The 25,330-nt window shown below is 44.7% G+C and overlaps 1 protein-coding gene and 1 non-coding gene across 4 annotated transcripts; both read left to right on the forward strand.

The window, feature by feature from the left end:
- Nucleotides 1–295: 295 nt before the first annotated feature.
- LOC133452312 (NLR family CARD domain-containing protein 3-like) lies at nt 296–20,614 on the forward strand. 3 transcript variants are annotated; one of them, XM_061731549.1, is made up of 12 exons: nt 296–383; nt 6,583–6,717; nt 6,800–7,009; nt 7,139–7,255; nt 9,301–9,379; nt 9,781–9,991; nt 12,523–14,293; nt 14,590–14,763; nt 17,893–18,066; nt 18,260–18,430; nt 18,912–18,958; nt 19,089–20,614. In XM_061731549.1, the coding sequence occupies exons 2-12, from the start codon at nt 6,629–6,631 to the stop codon at nt 19,613–19,615; spliced, it is 3,570 nt and encodes a 1,189-aa protein (XP_061587533.1). In that variant the 5' UTR covers nt 296–383; nt 6,583–6,628; the 3' UTR covers nt 19,616–20,614. The 3 variants fall into 3 exon arrangements, with proteins under 3 accessions (XP_061587533.1, XP_061587532.1, XP_061587534.1); XM_061731548.1 differs by having other exon boundaries at nt 307–383; nt 6,542–6,717; XM_061731550.1 differs by having other exon boundaries at nt 307–383; nt 6,542–6,717; nt 12,538–14,293.
- Nucleotides 20,615–22,335: 1,721 nt separating this feature from the next.
- On the forward strand, nt 22,336–22,408 carry trnar-ucg (transfer RNA arginine (anticodon UCG)). The gene has a single exon. It is a non-coding gene; the product is annotated as a tRNA-Arg (tRNA).
- The last annotated feature ends 2,922 nt before the right edge of the window (nt 22,409–25,330 follow it).

Genomic DNA, 25,330 nt, shown 5'->3' on the forward strand with positions numbered 1-25,330 from the left:
CCTGGATGGACATTGTTGGTAGAAACACACAGGAGCCCAGTAAATCATGGGACTTAATCTGAACAATGATGAACCAAAATAAATGAATACACCTAAAAAATATCAGTTAATTTATTCAATAATTTAGTTGAAATTCATTCACAACCTTCAATATAAATTGTCACCTTCATTTTTTAAGTTCAGCCAGATCATTTATGAGACGCTTCCTCCTCCTACCTGTTGATTCTCCTCCTTCTCCTCCTCCTCCTCCTCCTTTCTATCCATTCTCCTCCTCCACAGGTGCAGCTCTGAATCATTCCAGGATCAGTTCAGTTGCGTCTCAGTAGATTTTGTTCAGACTGCAGAATCTTCATCTTCAACTCTTTGGACTGTTTGAAAAAACTGTAAGTTTGAACTTTGTCTTCAGGAGTTTGTTTGTGTCTGAAGACAAATCTACATGATTGTTAAATGACAATATTTTTAATTGATTTATTTTTGATCTGTTGTAGCCATTTTGCATAAATGGGATTTATGTTTAAGTTGATTAATACCTTTAGTAAGATTCCTTTGGTTTTGTATTTGTTCTAACCAGTGACTAGTCATAAAGCAGAATATTGCATTTCTATTGGCTGCTGTATGTAGAATAAATAATTCAGTGAAAGTTTACAAGTGACCTGCCCACGTCGGCGGCCGGGGCTGCTCCGTCTGTCCGGGCAGGCTGGCCCCTCGCCGGGTGGGGGTTGTTGGCCTGGAGGGTGAGGGCCTCCTGGCCGCATGTCCGGCCTGGTCCGGGTGGCGGGGGATTGCCTGGGTTGCGGTTCCGCCGCCGTGGGATCCCTGGCTGCTTCTTCCCGTGTCGTGGGGGCCCCGCCCGCGGGCCCCCTCGGCCGCCGCCGGTGGGTTTCCTCCCTCCTACTTCTCCCCTCTGTGGGGTTGCCGGTGGCCTGGGTTCCGGGTTCTTCCGTGTCGGCCTCTGGTCTCGCAGGTGGCGGGGTTGCTCCCCCCCCGCCCCCACTATAGATACACTTCAGGTGGAGCTTTGTTTGGTTTATTACACACACACACACACACACACACACACACACACACACACACACACACACACACACACACACACACGCATGAGATTAAAAAAAAAAGAGGCGCAACATTTCTGGCGCTCGTCTGCACCCATAGCCTGAGGAAACGTATGGTGGATTGAAAGATGGAGAATGAAAAGGGACTTTTGAACGGTTAGTTCACTTTCAAAAATATGCAGATGGTTTGCTGGACAAGACTGAAGTTATTTGCATGTACTGTCGATTTGAAATGAATTACCATCGAAGTATGTCGAGTCTCAAATACCTGCAGCCAAACACATGAGCAGAGAGCACCGCAACACGCACGGTAACCTACGCCGTAGGCTCTGCGTTGGTGTGACGCGGAACCATAAATCAGCCTAAAGAGCGCAGCGCTCCGCCCCCCCCCCCTCGTCAAAAGCAGACAACGCTGTAGCAGCTTGCAAAAAATGACCAGTCAAATCAAACTTTATTTGTTAAGCGGTTTTCTTACAAAATAAAAAATGCAACGCAAAGCGCTTTACATAAAACATAAAACTCAATAATGCCCCTCCGCACACACACACACGCGCACAGACGGGCGCACGAGTTTATGGCTGAGCACTGAGGATCAGGTGAGGAAACGGCTGCACTTCATAGGTGGAGTAACACTCCCTGTTGTTACATGTGCACTTTATTTGTTTGTTATTTAGTTTTTTTTATCCCCCTGTTTTGATCCCACTTAGGAGAAGGGGATATTTTTTGAGCCTTGTATTTTCCTCCATATGTTTATAAATGCACACACACACACACACTCATGCCAACACACACCTACACACACACACACACACACACACACACACACACACACACACACACACACACACACACACACACACACACACACACTCATACCCACACACACACACACACACACACACACACACACACACACACACACACACACACACACACACACACACACACACACACACACACTCATGCCCCCCCCCACACACACACACACACACTCATGCCCCCACACACACACACACACACACACACACACACACACACACACACACACACACACTCATACCCACACACACACACACACACACACACACACACACACACTCATACCCACACACACCTACACCCACACACACACACACACACACACACACACACACACACACACACACACACACACACACACACACACACACACACACTCATACCCACACACACACACACACACACACACACACACACACACACACACACACACACACACACACACACTCATACCCACACACACCTACACACACACCTACACACACACACACACACACACACACACACACACACACACACACACACACACACACACACACACACACACCCACACACACACACACACACACACACACACACACACACACACACACACACACACACACACTCATACCCACACACACCTACACACACACACACACACACACACACACACACACACACACACACACACACACACACACACACTCACACACACACACACACACACACACACACACACACACACACACACACACTCACACACACACACACACACACACCTACACACACACACACCTACACACACACACACACACAAACACACACACACTCATACCCACACACACCTACACACACACACACACACACACACACACACACACACACACACACACACACACACACACACACACACACACACACACACACACTCATACCCACACACACCTACACACACAAGCACACACACCTACACACACACCTACACACACACACACACACACACACACACACACACACACACACACACACACACACACACACACACACACACTCATACCCACACACACCTACACACACAAGCACACACACCTACACACACACCTACACACACACACACACACACACACACACACACACACACACACACACACACACACACACACACACTCATACCCACACACACCTACACACACACACACACACACACACACCTACACACACACACACACACACACACACTCATACCCACACACACCTACACACACACACACACACACACACACACACACACACACACACTCACACACACACACACACACACACACACACACTCACACACACACACACACACACACACACACACACACACACACTCATACCCACACACACACACACACACACACACACACACACACACACACACACACACACACACACACACACACACACACATAGACATACACACTGGCTTGTTCACCTGCATGCTTGCTCTGTAGTTTTTGGGGTTAGTTAGTCGCAGTAGCTTAGCTTATGGTGCTTTTCCACTAGTACCTATTCAGCCCGACACTGCTCGTCCCGCCTCATCCCGGCTCCACCCGCTTTGCCCTCGTCTGTTTTTCCACAGCCAGGTGAGAAGTGGGGGGGTTGGGGTGAAGCTGCTGTGACGTACTCGATTGTGCAACCGCTTTGTTCAGCTGGAGCCGTGAGCGGCTGAGAAGAAAACAAAGCTCCTGTGGATCTGGTGGTTCCTTATCCCCCGTCTACATCCCTTTTTAATTCTCAGCCACCAGGTTTATGAACATCTGCACCTCAGAGTCGGATCACCAAACAGACTTGTGTGCTGTATAATAAAATCGCCACGAGCCGCGAGTCGTTCTCGCGCTGACTCCCGCTTCCTGATTCAAACGTCTGACGGCCCCACGACCAATCAGAGGCGTGGAGGGTGGTGACGTCAGAAATAGTCCCGGCTCAGCCCGGTTAGAACCTCGGCAGAATGGTTACAGAAAAAGTATCTGGTTGGAGCGGCTCCACCCGCCTCGGCCCGTAGTGGAAAAGCGCAAGACGGGGGCGTGGCGGGTAGAAGCGCGCTTAGTAGATACTAGTGGAAAAGGACCATTAGACTGTGATCAGATCTCGAGATTTGGGTCGATTGCTGCTCGTGTTTTGGTCGGCTCCGTGTCGGTTTTGTGTTTCGTTTGTGGTTTTTGCTGCAGATTTCCAGTGCTTGACGTGTTCCTCCATGTGTTCTTGCTTCCTGGATTGGCAGTGGATATATATATACAGGGCTGCACATAAGTGGGCCGCCAGAGCGCATGCGCCGTCAAAATCCTCAATGCGCTGTCAATCTAGTGCTGCGAAGCGCTTTTGCGTACCAACAGCTGGGGCTCATATTATTGGTTGTGGCCAGACCAGAATACTAATATTAAAAAATCTATTGCGAGAGCTTTTCCCCAGAACCGCCACTCAAAGTTAGTACTGGCCAATCACAGCGCGTCCTTACTCCCCCTCCCATACTCGTTGCAGCGGTGAGGAAAAGAGGTAAGGATCAGCTTTACTGAACAAACCCCGTCACGTCTCGTCAAAATGTCCAAGAAGCAAGCGCCATTAAGTAATTATTTTGGCGTTCCACCACCACCAACTACAAAGAGACGCCAAACTAAACCACTACCCGTGGATAGAAACAGAAAACGTGTCTTCGCCGAGAAGTGGCTGCATGATGTTGTTACGCGGCGACGCGCACCGTACGTTCGCGGTCCCGCGTATCCTACCCCGTAAGCTCTGCGTTGATGCAACGCGGAACCATAAATCAGCCAGCGTCCGTCACTGCGTGCAGCAGTTACTTGCAGCAGCAAGACGCTACTCTCTGATTATGGCACACAGTTTATGAAAACCCCAAATAAAAAATAAATTAGAGAATATTTTATGAAATCAATAAACAATTCCATCATCAAAATTATAACAAATAAAGGTTCAACATATCTTGCTTTGCATGTAATAAGAATAGGTAATATATTAGTTTCACCTTTTAAGTTGAATTATTGAAATAGATTAACTTTTACACCATATTCTAGTTGAATTATTGAAATAAATTAACTTTTACACCATATTCTAGTTGAATTATTGAAATAAGTTAACTTTTACACCATATTCTAGTTGAATTATTGAAATAAGTTAACTTTTACACCAAATTCTAGTTGAATTATTGAAATAAGTTAACTTTTACACCATATTCTAGTTGGATTATTGAAATAAATTAACTTTTACACCATATTCTAGTTGAATTATTGAAATAAATTAACTTTGTAAAAGACTATATTGAGCCATTCATCTTTATAAGTGAATAAATATCGTTTTGCCTATAACTTATTCCTGCATCCCTCTTTTATCGATCCGGCGAGACGGGTCACCGCGTTTTTGGAGGCCCAAGTCACATATCCAGGGGCTCCTCTGAGCACCAGACCAAAATAATTATGTGCAGCCCTGTATATATATATATATATAACATATATATATATATATATATATATATATATATATATATATATATATATATATATATATATATATATATATATATATATATATATAACATATATGTGTAATAGATATAGTAATAGTGAACATATATATGCCTTAGGTTTTTACCGACATGGTATCAACCATTAATATGTGTGCAGACAAGGTAAAAGAAAAAAAAAAAAGAAAGTTTACAAGTCACTGGGCCTTTGAGCTACACAGTCTTTTGACCAACATACTTTACTTTATTTACAAAAGTTATTTTTCAGTTTTTGAGGTAAACATAGAAAAGAAGAACTTTGCGTTAAGACCTTTCCTTTCCGTCATTGGTTTGCTGAACACTTGAAACACTTTCTAGTCCAAAGTCCCCCCAAAGTCCCCACAGATCAGAGACACAGTGATGATCAATGATGATTAGTTTTCTTCATCAATCAAACTGTGAGGGGTTTTTATTTCCTGGAATGAAGCTGTTGTCTCCAGCATTAAAGTCAGTTTGGTTCCTAGAAGGAGTTGTTCTGGTGCTTGTGTAACTACTGAAGACGGCGTATCTTAATCCAGAAGTCTTAGTGACTGAACTTCCAATAGCATCAATGTTGACACAGAAGCTCCCAGAGGTTCATGCAGACGGGTCAGAAACAACAGGCTGATTAACTGAAACATTTTACTGAGAGACGTAAAAGAAGTTTATTCTCCAGGTCATATGACACCCAGCACTCTGGACTCTGAACTCTGTCAATCATCATACCTCATATTACGTTTATTACTCATTTGCACTGGATACAGCATGTTTTTCCCTCCTTATATTTGCACATTGAACCTTTGTCTCTGCAGATCATTCTCTGAGCTTCCTCACATTTACAGTAACAAGATTGTCAAGTTTCTGCAGTAAAAACTCACATCAAATCACATCATTGTTGTTTCACACTTCCAGCTAGTTAGAGCATGTTAGTCCTGGTGGACTGACTTGGTGGGACCCTTTCCAACATTTGAAGGATACGAAAAAAAAAAAAAAGTGCCAAGTGACTCACTCAACTGCTCAGTAGAAACAAAAATAAACTATAGAGGAACAAACCATAGCAGGATCAGCTGATCTGTGTCCAACACCAGTGATGTGTGTTTCCTCTGCAGATGAAGGTGTGTGTGTGAGCTGATGTGTGTTTCCTCTGCAGGTGAAGGTGTGTGTGTGAGCTGATGTGTGTTTCCTCTGCAGGTGAAGGTGTGTGTGTGTGAGCTGATGTGGATTTGAATTCAGCAGAATGGACCAGTGTGAGGACGGAGAGGACGGAGTCCCTCCCTCTAAAACCTCTCTGTGTGAGGAACATGAGAGTCGGAGCAAAGCTCAGAGGTGAGATGAAAATCTCTAACTGTCCCTGACTCTTCTGCATGTCAGAGCTCAAGACTCACATCACCAAACATCATTATTACAGGAATCAACCTGGACCTGGACCTGGACCTGGACCTGGACCCGGACCCGGACCTGGACTTGGACCTGGACCTGGACCTGGATGTAAACGTAGACCTGGACCTGGACCTGAACTTGGACCTGGACCTGGACCCAGCTGTGTGTCCTTGAAGAGCGACAACTCAAAGGACGATGGTATTAACTTCAAAGGAGAGCAACGTTCGGCTGTAAAGAGGTGAGTTTATCCAAATGCTACCAATGATTTATGTTTAATACTTTTTAAATAGACAAAAATATTTGTATCTGTATAACTTATTTTTTTTTAAATAGAATATTTACATTTTGAACTTTTGTCTTTTATCAGGGTCCATCAGAAAGGAGACTCTCTTGAACATGAACCCAGCTGTTTGTCCTTGAAGAGCAACCGGTCAAGGGGCTGGTTAATTGAATTTAAAGGAGACCAACATTCTTCTTCAGAGAGGTGAGATCATTTAAACACATTAAATGTATTTAAATCAGTCCTTGTGTTAGGAAATGTCCACATGTTTCTTCCTGAGTAGATCGTGTGGTCCTGGACCCCTGTGGTCCTCCATCACCTGATGGTGATCTGAGCTTCCTCCTCATAGATCTTCATCTTCTGTCAGGAGCTTTTTCCTCTGGTCGACACATCTGGAGGTCTTACCTTCCAGAGGACTGATCCTGATGATGGTCCAGAGTTCCTCTTACTGATCCTGATGATGATCCAGAGTTTCTCTTACTGGTCCTGATGATGGTCCAGAGTTCCTCTTACTGGTCCTGATGATGGTCCAGAGTTCCTCTTACTGGTCCTGATGATGGTCCAGAGTTCCTCTTACTGGGGCCTCATCTATAAAGCTTGCTTGCGCAGAAAAAGCGCCTGAAAGTTGCGGAAGGCACCTTCTACGCAAATCCTCGGATCTAAAAAGAAAAAACTAACCGAAAAATCTGCTTATCTTTACGGCAACTCGGACCCTCCCGTAAGAATTTACTTAAGACACGGGGAACTGGCGACGCAGGCTGTGAGGGGGTGAAATGAAGCCAGATTCATGTAATACTCTTAATAATGTCATCAAATATCACAACATATATCAGACTTAAAATAATAAAATAATAAAATAAAATAAAATAAAATAGCGCTGATCGTGTCCTCTGTGTGAAGCTCAGTCAGTCAGGACTCTGGTGCTGCTGCTGCTGCTGCCTCCTCTTCACACACCGCTTTAGGACAGAACAAATGAGGGGCTGCATTTAGGGAGCCCCACGGAGCCCCTAAAGGGACTCAGATTTTTTTTCATATATATGAGTTTTACGCGCGCGTGAAACCTTTAGGTGCGGGTCCGGTGTATGGTGCCTAAATTAGGGTCCCGCATTAAACGACGCAGAGCCTACGGCGTAGGGTACGCGGCGACGCGCACCTACGCCGTAGGCTCTGCGTTAAAGGAACGCAGAACCATAAACCCGCCCTGAGCAGCTCTGAGGGGAGACGGGAGAGGAGGAGGGGTAACGGGGGGTGAAGCGGGGCTGCGGGGCCGTTTTCGTATCGCTTTCATACAGTGTCTTGATAATTTGCAATTTAAGGCTGAGCCTACCGTTAGTTTTTAAACTGTAAAAAGTAAGGGGAAAAAAAACATGATTTTGAAAAGACGGGGGGACGTGTGTCCCCCTGTTGCGCCGGGGAACTCACGGCGTTTAGCGCAGCAACGGCGTGCTGCCACTCACTCGCTTTATTTTATTGTATACTATTTATATACTTATTCTAACTTTTACTGTGACCACCAAATAATGTGGTTTTCCTGTCCTCCACATCATCTACAACATCTCTGTCTCCGTGAAAGTCAGTGTCACGGTGGCTGCTACTTCAAATTCATTCTGACGTACAAACAGGCTGGAGGAAGCCACTGCGCATGCTCAGTAGGCTCATCCATATGCATTTATGGGCGTGTACAGGGCGAGGATTCAGCTACGCAGCCTTCCAGCTGGACTGTGATTCATAAAGGAACGTTGCGTGCAAATCTGCGTGCACATGGTTTTATTGATCCGGATATTTTTTTGCGCCCGGCATTTTCGGCTTTTGAGCGTACGTGCACTTTTAGTATGAATCCTACGCAGTCCATTTTAAATGAGGTGATGGTCCAGAGTTCCTCTTACTGATACTGATGATGATCCAGAGTTCCTCTTACTGATCCTGATGATGGTCCAGAGTTCCTCTTACTGATGATGATCCAGAGTTCCTCTTACTGATCCTGATGATGGTCCAGAGTTCCTCTTACTGATTATGGTCCAGAGTTCCTCAGCTGCTTCATGTCTCCATCAGTTGTCCTGTTTCCTGGTCTTGTTGTAACTTTTCACTGAGGTCACATGTTCTCGGTGGATCAGCAGGACTAGTAAACCTTCACCACCACCAGTCCTCTGATGGACTGTCCTCAAACAGGACTTCATGGCCCTTCAGCTGGTGTTTGTCTCTGTGAGGACAGACATGATGTGAGCTAATTCTTCCTGGTTCCTCCACAGAGTGGACCAGCAGATCTCACAGTCCCCCAGTGGTCCGTCTGTCCAGCAGCATCAGACCCAGCTGGACTCCGTCTTTCAGGTCTGTACATGAACAACAACTGCTTCTCCATCTGTTCTGTTGATGTTTGTCTCCATGCTGGTCTCTGGAGACCAGTGGACTGTCAGTTTGTCCAACATGGACCTGATGTTTGTCTCCATGCTGGTCTCTGGAGACCAGTGGACTGTCAGTCTGTCCAACATGGACCTGATGTTTGTCTCCATGCTGGTCTCTGGAGACCAGTGGACTGTCAGTCTGTCCAACATGGACCTGATGTTTGTCTCCATGCTGGTCTCTGGAGACCAGTAGACTGTCAGTCTGTCCAACGTGGACCTGATGTTTGTCTCCATGCTGGTCTCTGGAGACCAGTGGACTGTCAGTCTGTCCATCATGGACCTGATGTTTGTCTCCATGGTTTCAGTCTGATTGGTCTTCTGTTCCAGCTGCTGGAGGACAACATTGTCATGTTTGTGAAGAATGAGCTGAAGAAGATCCAGAGGGCTCTGAGTCCAGATTACCCAGAATCCCTAGAGCATCTGTTGCAGGGTGAGGATGAAGAACAGGGGAGGAGCAGCAGAGAGGCGTTTGTGAAGATCACAGTGAACTTCCTGAGGAGAATGAAGCAGGAGGAGCTGGCTGAGCATCTGCAGAGCAGTAAGTGGATTTCTCTGAACATTTAATCTGCTGGATAAATGACCCAGAATGCCTCAGGTGATAAACAACATTCACAGATCAGCCACAACATTAAAACCACTGAAAGATAAAGTACTGCTCTTCTTGTTCCAACAATGTTCTGCTGGAATCAAATCTGCATTCTTGATCCACGTGAAGGTTATTTTGACCGTTGACACTCAGCTAAACATTTCTGCAGGCCAGTTGCCACATACCCCCTACCACAGCAGCCTCCCTGTACAGGGCAGCAGTGGACCTCAATAAACATGTTTAATAATGAAGTTAACTTATAATGCCCTTTACATTCGATGAATCTGAAAGGGCAGACTGATGGAAGTGTGGCTGCCATATTACACCAAACGGCCCCTACGACCACCACCACACATTCACACGGGGCAAGGTGGGTAAGGTAACACTATGACAGCAACCGGGACGGAGCAGGATTTGAACCGCCAACCTTCCGATCATTGGATGACCCACTCTACCACCTGAGCTAATGCCGCCCTTTTGACCAGCCAACACCACAAGATAACTGGAAGATGTGATTTTCCTCTTCCAGGAATCCTGCTTAACTCCAGATTGTCTTGATAGTTCTACAGATTATTGGATCAGATCATATTGTGGTGTTTTCAAATCCTAAACCCAGAAAATCAACTTCACAGGCACCACAACAATAACATGAACACAACAACCCACAAAACCATAACCCATCAGGGCTGTACTGCTAACATTGTGGTACTAGAAACTTCAGGACCCCAAATGTTCTTGTCACGTCCCGAATGTTCAGAGGTGTTTTGGTGGTAAAAGTGATTCTACTCAATATTGGACAGCTCATCGTAACGTTAGAGTCGATCAGTGTTGGTTCACATTCTGATTCTTTAGGAGAATTAAGTTGAACTTTATATAACACTAAGGGCCCGATTTACTAAAGGTTTGCGTGTGTTAAAACGTGTGCAAACTTGACAGCACCCGCAAACCAAAGTGCCAGCTGATCTACTAACAGCGTGCAAAGACGACTGCGTCTCTGAAATGCGCAAAATTGCACACGCAATTCAGTTAGTACTTTTGCCCTGATGAATAATCAATATGGGGCGTACCCGGCAGAAATCCTAAATACTGGGAGGGGAAGATGCAAATTGCTCCATTTACCACGCGCAATGAGATTTACCAAGCCTGATAGTAATTGCGCGTATTGTGATTGCGTCTGTATTTAATACGTTCGAAAGGAAGGTGCTAATCTGCTGCTGCTGTTATTGTGGCAAGGAGGCGACATCCAAAATCAAAGAATATGCAGAGAGAGAGTCTTTATTCTGCTGCATGCTATTTTAAAAATGGTTGCACAAGTTTTATTAAAGGCCACTTTTCCTTTAGTTCTCCGCCTTATATCTTGCCACCTTCTCTTAATGTGCCCCCCTCCACTCGCCCACAAGCAGGCCAAGCCTTTGTGCCAAAACTTTGTATTTTATTGATTATTTATTTATTAGTTCTTATTGAACGTGAAATCATCCTTCGTAAATTACATTTAATTAAAACCCGTGCTTATTATTCACAAAACACAGGTTAAACATCATGACCAAATCCGCTCCGACCCGCTGTGTCAGGATCAGCGCAGACAGACTGCAGCTTCGCCTGAATTATGGTTCTGCGTTAAATCGACGGCGTAGCCGACGGCGTAGGGTCGCGGTGCGGTATGCGTCGCCGCGTAGCCTACGCCAACGGTTCTGCGTTGGTGTGACGCGGAACCATAAATCAGCCTGTAGTGTGCGCTGTGCGCTGTTCTGAACACTTCTCTTCTTTCGGCCATATGATGGTCCCGTCTGTCACACATTTACTGTCAGTGTTTGCTATATAATATATAATATTTGCAATATACTGTCTGAATAAAAACTTAACTCATAAATAGATTGAATCAAAGCGCTCTCCAGCTCTGTGTCTGATTGTCTTTTTCTCCTCAGATCATGCCGAGCACCACCGGGTCACGCAAACCCGACCAATTCAATATTAAAATCAAATTCAGTCCTGTGGCCCGTTTTTCTATTTAGTATTTTTGATCTGTGCCTAAAATTGAAATATGAAAAACCAGACGTTTTTCCGTTTTTTGTGTTACCAACTGCATTTATTCTATCGCAGGTTTTCTCTGATATTGCATTACTTTTGGTAATGTTTAAATTTGTTTGCTGTAGTTCATTAATGTGTTTATTTGCCTCTTCCACTAATATCTCTAACTCCAACTCGTCAAATTTCATTTTGCGCTTGTGACTTGTGACTGTGCATTCCATCCAGACTCTCCATGGCGCAGAGTTTGCGCTCGCAAACCGTAAGACACGCAACACCTCATTTAAATACTGCTGTTTGCACCTGTTATCAATTGCGCACGCAATCTTAGTTGATCACCCGCAAACCACACGCAAACAGCAAGCGCAAACTTTTTCAGTGCACACGCAATTTAGTACTCTTTATTTAGGATCTTAGTAAATCGGGCCCTAAATGTTTTTTTTTTCATGTGTATTCAGATATTTCTGCTGCAGGTTGTAAAAAGCGGCTGAAGTCGAAGCTGAAGAAGAAGTCCCAGTGTGTGTTTGAGGGGATCATTAAAGCAGGAAACCCAACCCTTCTGAAGCAGATCTACACAGAGCTCTACATCACAGAGGGAGGGACTGGAGAGGTCAACGATGAACATGAAGTCAGACAGATTGAAGCAGCTTCCAGGAAACCAGACAGAGCAGAAACAGCCATCAGACAGGAAGACATCTTTAAACTCCCACCTGGAAGAGATGAACCAATCAGAACGGTGATGACGAAGGGAGTGGCCGGCATCGGGAAAACAGTCCTAACACAGAAGTTCACTCTGGACTGGGCTGAAGGCAAAGCCAACCAGGACAACCAGTTACTGCTTCCATTCACCTTCAGGGAGCTGAATGTGCTAAAAGGGAGAAGGTTCAGCTTGGTGGAACTTGTTCATCACTTCTTCAGTGAAACCAGAGAAATGTGCAGCTTTGAAGAGTTCCAGGTCGTGTTCATCTTTGACGGTCTGGATGAGAGTCGACTTCCTCTGGACTTCCACAACAATGAGGTTCTGACTGATGTTACAGAGTCCACCTCAGTGGACGTGCTGCTGACAAACCTCATCAGGGGGAACCTGCTTCCTTCTGCTCGTCTTTGGATCACCACACGACCCGCAGCAGCCAATCAGATCCCTCCTAAGTGTGTTTCCATGATGACAGAGGTCAGAGGGTTCACTGACCCACAGAAGGAGGAATACTTCAGGAAGAGGTTCAGAGAAGAGGAGCAGACCAGGATCATCTCCCACATCAAGACATCACGGAGCCTCCACATCATGTGCCACATCCCAGTCTTCTGCTGGATCACTGCTACGGTCCTGGAGAACGTCCTGGAGAAAGTCCTGGAAACCAGAGAGGGAGGGGAGCTGCCCAAGACCCTGACTGAGATGTACATCCACTTCCTGGTGGTCCAGGCCAAACTGAAGAGGGTCAAGTATGATGGAGGAGCTGAGACGGATCCACACTGGAGTCCAGAGAGCAGGAAGATGGTGGAGTCTCTGGGAAAACTGGCTTTTGAGCAGCTGCAGAAAGGAAACCTGATCTTCTATGAACCAGACCTGAGAGAGTGTGGCATCGATGTCAGAGACGCTTCAGTGTACTCAGGAGTGTTCACCCAGATCTTTAGAGAGGAGAGCAGCCTGTACCAGAACCAGGTCTTCTGCTTCATCCATCTGAGTGTCCAGGAGTTTCTGGCTGCTCTTCATGTCCATCAGACCTTCATCAAGTCTGGAGTCAACCTGCTGGACGAACAAAGAAACACAAAGACTGACCTCTATGAGACAGCTGTGGACAAGGCTTTACAGAGTCCCAACGGACACCTGGACTTGTTCCTGCGCTTCCTCCTGGGTCTTTCACTGGAGACCAATCAGACTCTCCTACGAGGTCTGTTGGAACCAAAAGAAAGAAGTTCACAGAACAATCAGGGAACAGTTGAATACATCAAGAAGAAGATCAGTGAGGATGTGTCTGCAGAGAGAAGCATCAACCTGTTCCACTGTCTGAATGAACTGAACGCTGGTTCTCTGGTGGAGGAGGTCCAACGGTCCCTGAGGTCTGGACGTCTCTCCACAGGTAAACTGTCTCCTGCTCAGTGGTCGGCTCTGGGCTTCATCTTACTGTCATCAGGAGAAGATCTGGAGGTATTTGACCTGAAGAAATACTCAGCTTCAGAAGAGGTTCTACGGAGGCTGCTGCCGGTTGTCAAAGCCTCCAAGAAAGTTGTGTAAGGACGAACACGGACACATCTGTTTTAATTACAATCACATGTGTTCATGGAGGAAACAATTACATAAACTGTTCAACTAAGTTCAGGTCCATGTGGGACCAGTTCTCCTCAATGATTCATCTCAGGAAACTTCACATGCAGAGAATAGAAATGCAGCGATCACTATGATCAATACTTATTGATTATTCATTGAAATAATCAGTATTCATTGATAATATATCATTTATTTCTTTGTTAAATGCCATAATCATCTTTTAAATAACCTCATCATTTCTCTTTAATCTCCTCTGCAGGTTGAGTGGCTGTAACCTCTCAGAGGACATCTGTCCACTTCTGTCCTCAGTTCTCAGCTCTCAGTCCTCCAGTCTGACAGAACTGGACCTGAGTAACAACCACCTGCAGGATTCTGGACTGGAGCAGCTGTTTCCTGGACTGGAGAGTCCTCACTGTCACCTGGAGTCTCTCAGGTCAGAATCTGTTGACCATTGTTGAACTTTTTATTTGGTTGTTTTATTAGATCCCCGTTAGCTGCTGACATTTCACAGCATTTTCTCTGGGGTCTCGTTAGAATCATCAGTTGAATTACAAAATTATTATTAATTCAAATTCATAAACATACATGCTCACAACTCAGAGACAACAGACACTAGGACACCTGCTCAAAGTACAAAAAGTAACATTATAATCAGCACAGTATCATCATTATATATACATTTACTCTTTTGAAAGTCAGGATTTACATTTTCTCATCTCACTCTCAGACACAATATTAATAAAAATCATCAATAGCTCAATTTAAAAAGAATAAACAAATATCCTACATTCTCCACTTAACCAGGATGGATGGGGATTCATTACTTCCACTGGTCTGATAAAGTTGCTGAATGACTCAGCTAACTGCTTTGTTCTGATTTACCTGCAGCCTGGCCAGGTTACGTTTGGTTGTACTGGACCAAATCACAGAGCAATAATTTACATTTGACAAGACCGATGCGTGTATCACCTGTTTAATTAAATCATTAGGCAGAAACTTCCTGCAGTGTTTAATCCCAGCTATACCTCTACCCATTATCTGCACTATTTGGTCAACGTGTCTATTCCAGGACATTTGACTCTCTACTACATCCCCTAATACCTTCACTTCTGTTACTTTCTCTCTCACTATTTCACCCATAGTTAAGCATAGCACAGGGTCATTTATTAATAAATGTTTTAAACCTAAAACAGTACACTTTCTCTTCACCTTATTCAGAACTCATGTGTTTCTTATCATCCATTTTTATGTTAATTTTAATTCCACTCTTTAAATCTCAGTTAAATAAGCAGGCACATTTGCCGATGTATAAACTGTTGAGTCATAAGCATACATTGCATATTGAAAATAAAAGCGGACCCAAAGAACTGCCTTGGGGAACCACACACCTCTCACACTCAGCTTGAAATCACTACCATTAAAGTAAACAGTGCTTTTCCTATCAGACAAATAACTCTTACCACATGTAATAGCAGTTGATTCAAAACCATAACAATGTAACTTATTCAATAACACATTATGGTCAAGAACATCAAATACTGCCCTCATATCCAACAGTACAGTGCCACCAATTGTTTTGTCATCCATTTCATGCAACCAATCATCGTTCTGACACTAAATGACGGTTTTGATGTGTTCCAGTCAGGTTTCTGGCCACATAGCAGCAGTGAGACAACTCTAGTAAAGGTCCTTAATGATATCCACTCCAATACTGGCAACATTTCAGTCTAAGGGTGCTTTCAGACCTGTAGCCTGTTTGTTTTGTTCTGATTCAGGGGCTAAATCGATACAGTTGTTTCGTTTTTCATATGTGGTGTTTGTGTTCACAAGGCAAATGTCTGTAGCGGTTCAAAGCTGTTAACAAATGCCATGCGCGAACCAACTGTTCTCTCATTGGTCAGAAATTAACGCGGAAGGAGTTTCCTCTTCCGTACCCTGGGAAAAACAACAAGCCACTTTTACAGAGAGGGCGCAAAGCGCAGACCACCGCCGGCAATCACATTCGTTTATGTGCTACCGCGGCGCAAGAGCGGGCCGCTCTCCCGCCGAGCTCGGTGGTGGGCGAGAGGGCGGCTCCCGCGACGTTTGCACCGCGCCTGCCCAAATTAAACATTTTTTAATTACACCGTGCTGCACTGTGACAATATCTCGGCACGTCCAATAGGAGAGAAGAGAGAAGAGAGAAAGTTGTGTCCAATAGGAGAGAAGGTGGTGAAGGCTGCGCCGACTCTTCTCCTTGCGCCGCGGTAGCATATACACAATGAATGTGTGTGTTGGTTGCTGTGTCGATTATGTTCTCACTGCAGGTCTGGAATGGAAGCGAGCCAAGACCACCTCTCCTAGGCGATCTCGGCTCGCTTGTTTTGTGCCGCATCCGAGCGCGATTGCTGTGTTCAGATATACCAAACGAACCAATATTTAGGGGGAAATGCTCCCTGTTTCGGAACAACTTCTCCAAACGGGACTGAGGTGAAAGCACCCTTAGTCTTCCTGGTGCCAGTGCTGCTTTCAACACAATCAACAAGAACATCTTGATAGACAGGTTGAAGAACTGGGTGGGACTTTCTAGCACAACACTAACCTGGTTTCAGTCCTATCTAAAAGACAAAGAATATTTTGTGTCTTTAGGTAACTACAAATCAGAGCTAACACAAATAACATGTGGAGTTCCTCAAGGTTCAATTATGGGGTCACTTTTGTTTAATATTTACATGCTCTCACTTGCTCAAAATTATGAAAAAGAACAAAATGTGCTACCATGACTATGTAGATGACACCCCAATCTATATAAGCATCTCACCTAGACCATAATGCAATTACATTTTTTATCAAATGCATTGATTGCATTAAAAAGTGGATGTGCCACAATTTACTTCAGTTAAAGAAGATAAAAACAGAAATAATCGCGTTTGGAACCAAGTAAATAAGATTAAACATTGGCATTCAGCTTCAAGTAGTGAAGCTAAAAACAAATAGCCAACCCAGAAATCAGGGAGTGGTTCTGGACTCCGACCTGAACAGCCACATTAAGACGGTAGTGAAGTTAGCCTGTTATCACGTAAATAACATGTGGAGGAGAGCGGACCATACAACTCCAGTTCTTAGATCTTTACACTGGTTTCCTGTCTGTCCCAGAATAGATGTTAAAATCCTGCTGCTGGTTTATGATTCTCTGAATGATTTTGGATCAAAATACATCTCTGATCTCCTGGTCCATGATGAACCAACCAGAACCCTCAGGTCGTCGGGGACACGCCTACTTTCTGTACCCAGAGTTAAAACCAAACATGATGAGTCAGCGTTCAGCTTTTGCTCCTCAACTGTGGAACAAACTCCCAGAATGCATCAGGGATGCTGAAACTCTCTATAGCCTTAAGTCAAGTTGAAAACCTTTTTATTTACATATGTCTGTCTTTAATTACTGCTTTTAAATTCTTAAATGTTTTATTCATTTTTTTAAATCTTTTTATTTTAAGCACTTTAATTGTCTTGTACATGAAATGTTATACACAAACGTTCCTATGTAAATAACCTCATGATCTCTCTTTAATCTCCTCTGCAGGTTGAGTGGTTGTAACCTCTCAGGGAACATCTGTCCACTTCTGTCCTCAGTTCTCAGCTCTCAGTCCTCCAGTCTGACAGAACTGGACCTGAGTAACAACCACCTGCAGGATTCAGGACTGAAGAAGCTGTGTCCTGGACTGGAGAGTCCACACTGTCACCTGGAGTCTCTCAGGTCAGAATTCACCAAGTGTTCAATTGTTTACGGTTACAACTGTGGTTGACATTGAAGGATTGTTGATGTGTTTCTGCTGATCCTCTGACTTCTCCTTCAGTGCCATCATCAGGTGAACACGAGGACAGTCAGCTTTAGTCTCAGAGCAGTTCTCTCAGAGTCTCTGCATGTGTGTTGTGTTGTGTGTCTGCAGGCTGTCAGGCTGTCTGATCTCAGAGGAAGGAAGTGCTTCTCTGGTCTCAGCTCTGAGCTCCAACCCCTCCCACCTGAGAGAGCTGGACCTGAGCTACAACCATCCAGGAGAGTCAGCAGTGAAGCTTCTGTCTAGACTGGAGGATCCCAGCTGGAGACTGGACACTCTCAGGTAGAAAGACAGAAGGACATCAGTGTGCTGGACTCTTCATGGTGTTGTTGTGGACATCATCTTTGTGTTTCTCTGGCTTTGAGCAGAGATCTTTGAGCAGACAGAGCTGCTGCAGCTTATCTGGTGCTGCAGCAGAGCTGATAGATGCAGTTCACAACTCTGAGCCGTTCTTGGCCCAGTAAACATCCCAGAAACACAGCAGTGTGGTTTTCAGGCCTATCACAGCACAATAACAGTTGCACCTTCACTCATCCATGACACGGTCTCCTCCTGCTGCTGATTCAGCAGAGATGAAATCAGATGAAAAGAATGTGTTCAAACTGTGCTGGAAGGTGACGACCACAGGACAGACTTCAGAGATGCTGCATTCACGTGCATCTGTCCAAGTGTTGGACTGTTCCCTCATCAGTGTGTGAGAGCCATGTAATGTCCATGTTTGCTGAAAGAGACTGTGCTGGTCTGACCCCCCTCCTCCTTTCAGGGTGGATCCTGCTGGACAACGATGGATGACACCAGGTCCATGGAAGTGTAAGTGTGTTTTCATTTCCTTCACACATTCAACCATCTTCACACTGACACATAACTCATTCATGTGTCCGTCAATGATCAATGACAGATCAATAATAACTGCAGCTGGGTTGTTTGTTGTCTCCATCAGATTCCTGTCAACTCACCATCGACACAAACACAGTCCACAAACGCATCCAACTGTCTGACAACAACAGGAAGATGATGTGTGTGAAGGAGGATCAGTCATATCCTGATCATCCAGACAGGTTTCATTCCTGGCCTCAGCTGCTGTGTAGAGAAGTTCTGATGGGTCGCTGTTACTGGGAGGTCCAGAGGAGAGGAGGAGTTTCTGTATCAGTGAGTTACAGAAGAATCAGCAGGAAAGGAAACTCTGGTGACTGTGTGTTTGGATGGAACGATCATTCCTGGAATCTGTTCTGTTCTGATGATGGTCAGTACCGTGTCTGGCACAATAACAGACTAACATCTTCCTCCTCCTCTTCCTCAGTCTCTGACAGAGTAGCAGTGTATGTGGACGTTCCTGCTGGAACTCTGTCCTTCTACAGCGTCTCCTCTGACAGACTGATCCTCCTCCACACCTTCAACACCAAATTCACTGAACCTCTCTATCCTGGGTTCTGGTTTGGTTCTGGTTCTTCAGTCTCTCTGTGTTGAGTTCAGTCTCCAGAGTCTCCTCCTGTCAGATAAACTGTCTCTGTTGGACAGATAGTTGAGTCTGTACATGTATGTCTCTGTTTCCACCAGAACACCTGAATCACATGTTGGTGAAACTGTTCTGAATGATTCCTTGGAAACTTCTTCCTCTTCCGGTCCTTTAAAGGTGAAGCTGCCGTTATTCCAGGATCCACATGTTGTTCTTCTGTCTGTTTCCAGTCAGAGCTTCAAAGTGAACAGCAGCATGATGTTTCTCTGCAGCTCAGTTCAGCTCAGATCATTCACTTCATGTTCAGCTGCAGGTAGTTTGCTGCACATGTGACCAACTGTGATGTCAGAGAGGAATCACTGAGCTGCAATCAGCCCAGATGAAGTTACAACCTGCTGACAGATCTGAGCACAAGGTTGCTGTGCAGCCAGGGTTCATCCTGGTCTTTATTCACACAACTTCCTGTTCCAGCCATGACATCACTACTGGACTGTCAGGTCTCTGTCATGGTAAAGTGTTTGTTTGTATGCGAGTTTATTGTATGAATAAGATGATCCATCCATCATCTAGAACCTCTTCTTCATGTTCAGGGTCCCGGGGGTCGGCCTGGTTGATTTTAAATGTACTACGATGATTTTTATGTACATTTGTCAGTAGAAGGAGAAATCAACAACAATAATGTGCTTCTATGGTTCCTAAACTGTAGAAGAACTGGACGACCCCTCCATGACGTCATCTGTAACATTGTTTTCAGCTCTCATTTTCTCACCTAATTATTCAGTGAGTCAAGAAACTGTTTGGAAATAAGATGTTTTTATTGCAACCACAGATTTTATGGTCCATCGTCCACTGGATCACATTTCTACCAAATCCATATTTCTGTGGATACCAAATATAATGATCTGGTTTCCTCCATCAAAAGCTGATTCAGTATCTAGAGTGCAGACTGCAGCTCGGGGAGGTGGTTTTGTGGATTACTGATCAATATTAAAGTGTTTATGATGTCACTACATGAGTGTTGGTTTTTCTTTAAGCCGCTTAGATAAATGTCATTCTGGTTGCTGCCATCTTGTCCGTACAAATCAACCATCAGCATCGATGCCAACTACTGTCCACAGATGCAAAAGGGGAACAAGTCCTGGTGTCAGCTTCATCCTTCATCCTTCTCCTGGGATCACTTGGGCAACACAAATTTTTTTTATTTATTCATTTTATTTTATCTATAAATTATACCTTTGAATGGCAGCACAGTGGCTTAGTGGTTAGCACTGTTGCCTCACAGCAAGAAGGTCCCCGGTTCAACTCCCAGGCCCAGCAGGGTCTTTCTGTGTGGAGTTTGCATGTTCTCCCCGTGTTTCCTCCCACAGTCCAAAAACATGCACGCTAGGTAAATTGATCATTCTAAATTGCCCGTAGGTGTGCATGGTTGTTTGTCTGTATATATGACCCTGCGATGGACTGGCAACCTGTCCAGGGTGTAACCCCTGCCTCTGGCCTGGAAATAACTGGGGTAGACTCCAGCAGACCCCCGTGACCCTGCAAAGGATGAAGCGGGTATAGATAATGGATGGATGGACCTTTGAATGTGTGAAGGATTAGTGTAATTTACACATGTGTTTTATACACGCTGTATTTCATTTATTTGTCTTATTCATTTATTTACTAAAGCATTGATGGGATGTGTTTAAAGTATCCAGGACCGCCTCTGAATTGATTTGCCGATGACGATGATGACATGTGCACGTTACCAAATGTAGCAACAGCGCCCTCTATTGTTGTTCTTCCTTAATCTTATACAAAACCATCTAGACCAGGGGTGGCCAACCCTGGTCCTCGAGAGCCACACTCCTGCATGTTTTAGATGTTTCCTGCTTCAACACACCATGATACAAGTACCTGTGTCATCAACATAATTGTGAAGACCTTGATGACAAGCTAATTAGGACCATTAATTAGAATCAGGTGTGCTGAAGCAGGGTAACATCTAAAACAGGGGTCACCAATCCTGGTCCTCGAGGGCCGGTGTCCTGCATGTTTTAGATGTTTCCCTGCTTTAACACACCTGATTCTAATTAATCATTGTCACCAGCTTGTCATCCAGGGCTGCACAATTCTGTTAATGACACAGTCACTTGTATCATGGTGCAATGAAGCAGGGAAACATCTAAAACCTGCAGGGACACCGGCCCTCGAGGACTAGGATTGGTGACCCCTGATCTAAAACATGCAGGAGTGTGGCTCTCGAGGACCAGGGTTGGCCACCCCTGATCTAGACAAGTATGAGACATGAAACAATGCTGGTTCAAACACTTGTAGAAATGGTCTTCATGGCTGTTGTGCTTCAACATTTGTTGTGTTATTTTCTTGTTATTCTTATTTTGTTCATGTAAAAATGTGCTTTATAAAACAGAGCTGATCAGGCAGTTTTCAGTCACCATAAAGTTTAAAGATTATTTACATTGAGTGTGGGTGCATTGCCTACAAATTCTTCAACTGGTCCAGGTGAACCTGATATGCTGCACCTGGGCAGCAGAGGGAGGAGCTGAAGGGAGCCTGACTGAGCGTCCTGGGTGAGTTCAAAACACCCACTACGTTTGGAAACATTTGCACCGTTGTGGATAACGTTGGCTTTCGGTGGATGATTCATACTTCACCCTAACCTCTCAGTCACCTCGTCTCCATGTTGGTGTTTTCTCCCCAACAATAGAATGAGAAAGAGGAGCAACTCGTGGACCATATGGCCTAATGGACAAGGCGTCTGACTTCGGATCAGAAGATTGAGGGTTCAAGTCCCTCTGTGGTTATAGAGCCTTCAGAGAGTTAGACCTGTTCTCCTAACTCGCATTCATTCTTTAGAGAACACTTTGGTTTAGCTACCCTCTCGGAGGGTACGGAGTTTAATAATACACACAATATTTGATCATTTAAAATAGGCACATGGGTTGGTGAAATAACACAAAAAAGGGAGCCCAACTAAAAAAAGGGGAAAGGGTTTATGGACTACGGCTTATCTATTGGCATGAAAGAGGAGCAAGATGTGGGTTTTCAGCATTTACACATCATGTCGATGTTTGTATTCAGGTAAAGGAATACAGTTTATGACAGTCTTGAAACTTTGCTACTTGGAGGAGAAAAGCACCAATTGCTTGAATCTCTGGGCCTCGTCCAGGGAATTGAACCCGGGACCTCTCACACCCAAAGCTAGAATAATACTACTAGACCAACGAGCCATAAAACACACAACTGGCCAACAAAAACTCCATGTCATCAGAAGCAGGTGCTGTAATTAATGACATACCAAAGATGATGGTTCTGGAGGTTAAAAACAGCAATCAGTAAAATAAACAATAATAACAAAAGAAATCTGACAAAAAACTCCTGAAAAAGAAAAATTATTTTGTCACAGCAGCTTGAAAATATGGTAACTTCCCCAAGCGTGTGCAAAACCTTGAGTTACAGTCTCCCAAACTAAGTAAAGACGTTCTAATTGAGTTCACACTTGGGGGGTAACTGACGGTCAGACACACCACGTAAAGAAATACACATTTGGTCAAGAAGAATTGGAGGAGTACCCCACCTTGTGGCTTGAGTGACAGAAAAGCATTAAAGTCATAAAACTGACTAGAATATAATGGGTATAATTGATCACAGACTGACAGAATTGAAGACTGAATTATAATTCTTGTTCCAGCAAAAATCAGACCAACTTAAAGTCTTGAGTTGTTTGTAGCAAATATAATCAGGCTACAATCAAGTGTGGGCAAGTGCAAGGCTCGACTCGGAGCTGAATGAAGGACATTGAAACACTGAGACCAAGGTTTGAATTTAACTGCAGTATATAGTTAAAATGATAGAACAAACATTACAAAAAGGACACAACATATAACATAGAAAAAAAAACAAAGACAAAGGCCTTTCAAACAGTGACTAGATTATCACCTATTATCACCTAGTCCAGGTGGTTTGTAGATTTCCTTTAAGGCTTGAGAGAAAATGTTTGGTGATGGTGCAGGTGGAGCTGCTGATTGGTTGAGAGTGGAGGATGGTGCAGGTGGAGCTGCTGATTGGTTGAGAGTGGAGGATGGTGCAGGTGGAGCTGCATCCATTGGCCCAGGGTTCAAAGGGCATTTCCAGTGGGAGTGTCTAGTCAGTGAGGTAGTGGGCGTGTCCACAGGTAAAAAGATTCACTTAACGCTTTTTAGCAGGGTTACATACGGGTCAACGGTGGGAGCGGGTGAAAGAATGAGTTAAGAAAATAAGCATTAAATATACCAAATACAGAAATGGGCATAATAGTCTAGACGGATTTCAGAAAAAAGGCCTTTTATAAGAAGTAAGGAGCATTTATGGGTACAAGTCGGGAACCGGCCTACCTTACATATTTCAAGGGTGCTGAGTCCAAAAAAAACGGTACCCGAGTGAAATTTTGAGTTTTTGGCCTTCTAATTTGCATATTAAAATGGCCGCCAAATTGCCCATCTTGCACAGTTATTGGACCATTTCCTCCTATTTTTTTTGTAAGTAGGCAATCAAGATGAGGAAATTAAGTTTCTAGATCGATAGTCAAGGGTCAAACAAGGATATAGTGGAGGCTCAGTGCCTTCTTTATGTATATATATATATGCAAAATACCAACTTTTAAGGTGAAATTAAGCATTATTTGTGTCATTTTTTAAGGCCGACATAAATATTAAATAAAAGTTACTCTGAAATTTTCCCTGTTGATATGACATATGATGTACACCATATTATATGATAACAAAGAAAAAAATCCATTGCAAGTTGTCTGGGATTTCATGTTTTTTTTTTTTTTTTGCAAATTAAGCATTTGTTCTCTAAATTCTCTAAAAACCCATGTAAATAGGGAAAAATAATCAAAAAGAGACCACCATGAAACGTACCAAGTTGAATATTTAGATCAGTACATAGCATGGTCAGTCCCATCACTGAGGACCCTTTGCCTGAGGTGAATTAACAGCAAAGAGGATCGTAACAGTTTCACACGCTTTGGTACCTATTGGCACCTGCAGCCACCTATAGCCACCTGCAACCACCTGCAGCCACCTATAGTCACCTGCAGCCACCTATAGCCACCTGCAGCCATCTATAGCCACCTGCAGCCATCTATAGCCACCTGCAGCCACCTATAGCCACCTGCAGCCACCTACAGCCATCTATAGCCACCTGCAGCCATCTATAGTCACCTGCAGCCACCTATAGCCACCTGCAGCCACCTATAGCCACCTGCAGCCACCTATAGCCACCTGCAGCCACCTATAGCCACCTGCAGCCACCTACAGCCACCTATAGCAACCTATAGCCACCTACAGCAACCTGCAGCCACCTACAGCCACCTGCAGCCACCTATAGCAACCTGCAGCTACCTACAGCCACCTATAGCCACCTACAGCAACCTGCAGCCACCTACAGCAACCTGCAGCCACCTATAGCCACCTACAGCAACCTATAGCCACCTACAGCCACCTATAGCAACCTACAGCCACCTGCAGCCACCTATAGCCACCTATAGCCACTTGCAGCCACCTATAGCCACCTGCAGCCACCTATAGCCACCTGCAGCCACTTATAGCCACCTATAGCCACCTGCAGCCACCTATAGTCACCTGCAGCAACTTATAGCCACCTGCAGCCACCTGCAGCCACCTATAGCCACCTACAGCGACCTATAGCCACCTGCAGCCATCTATAGCCACCTGCAGCCACCT

Source organism: Cololabis saira, chromosome 10, assembly GCF_033807715.1.
Source record: "Cololabis saira isolate AMF1-May2022 chromosome 10, fColSai1.1, whole genome shotgun sequence".
In the NCBI taxonomy this organism is placed as follows: Eukaryota; Metazoa; Chordata; class Actinopteri; order Beloniformes; family Belonidae; genus Cololabis; species Cololabis saira.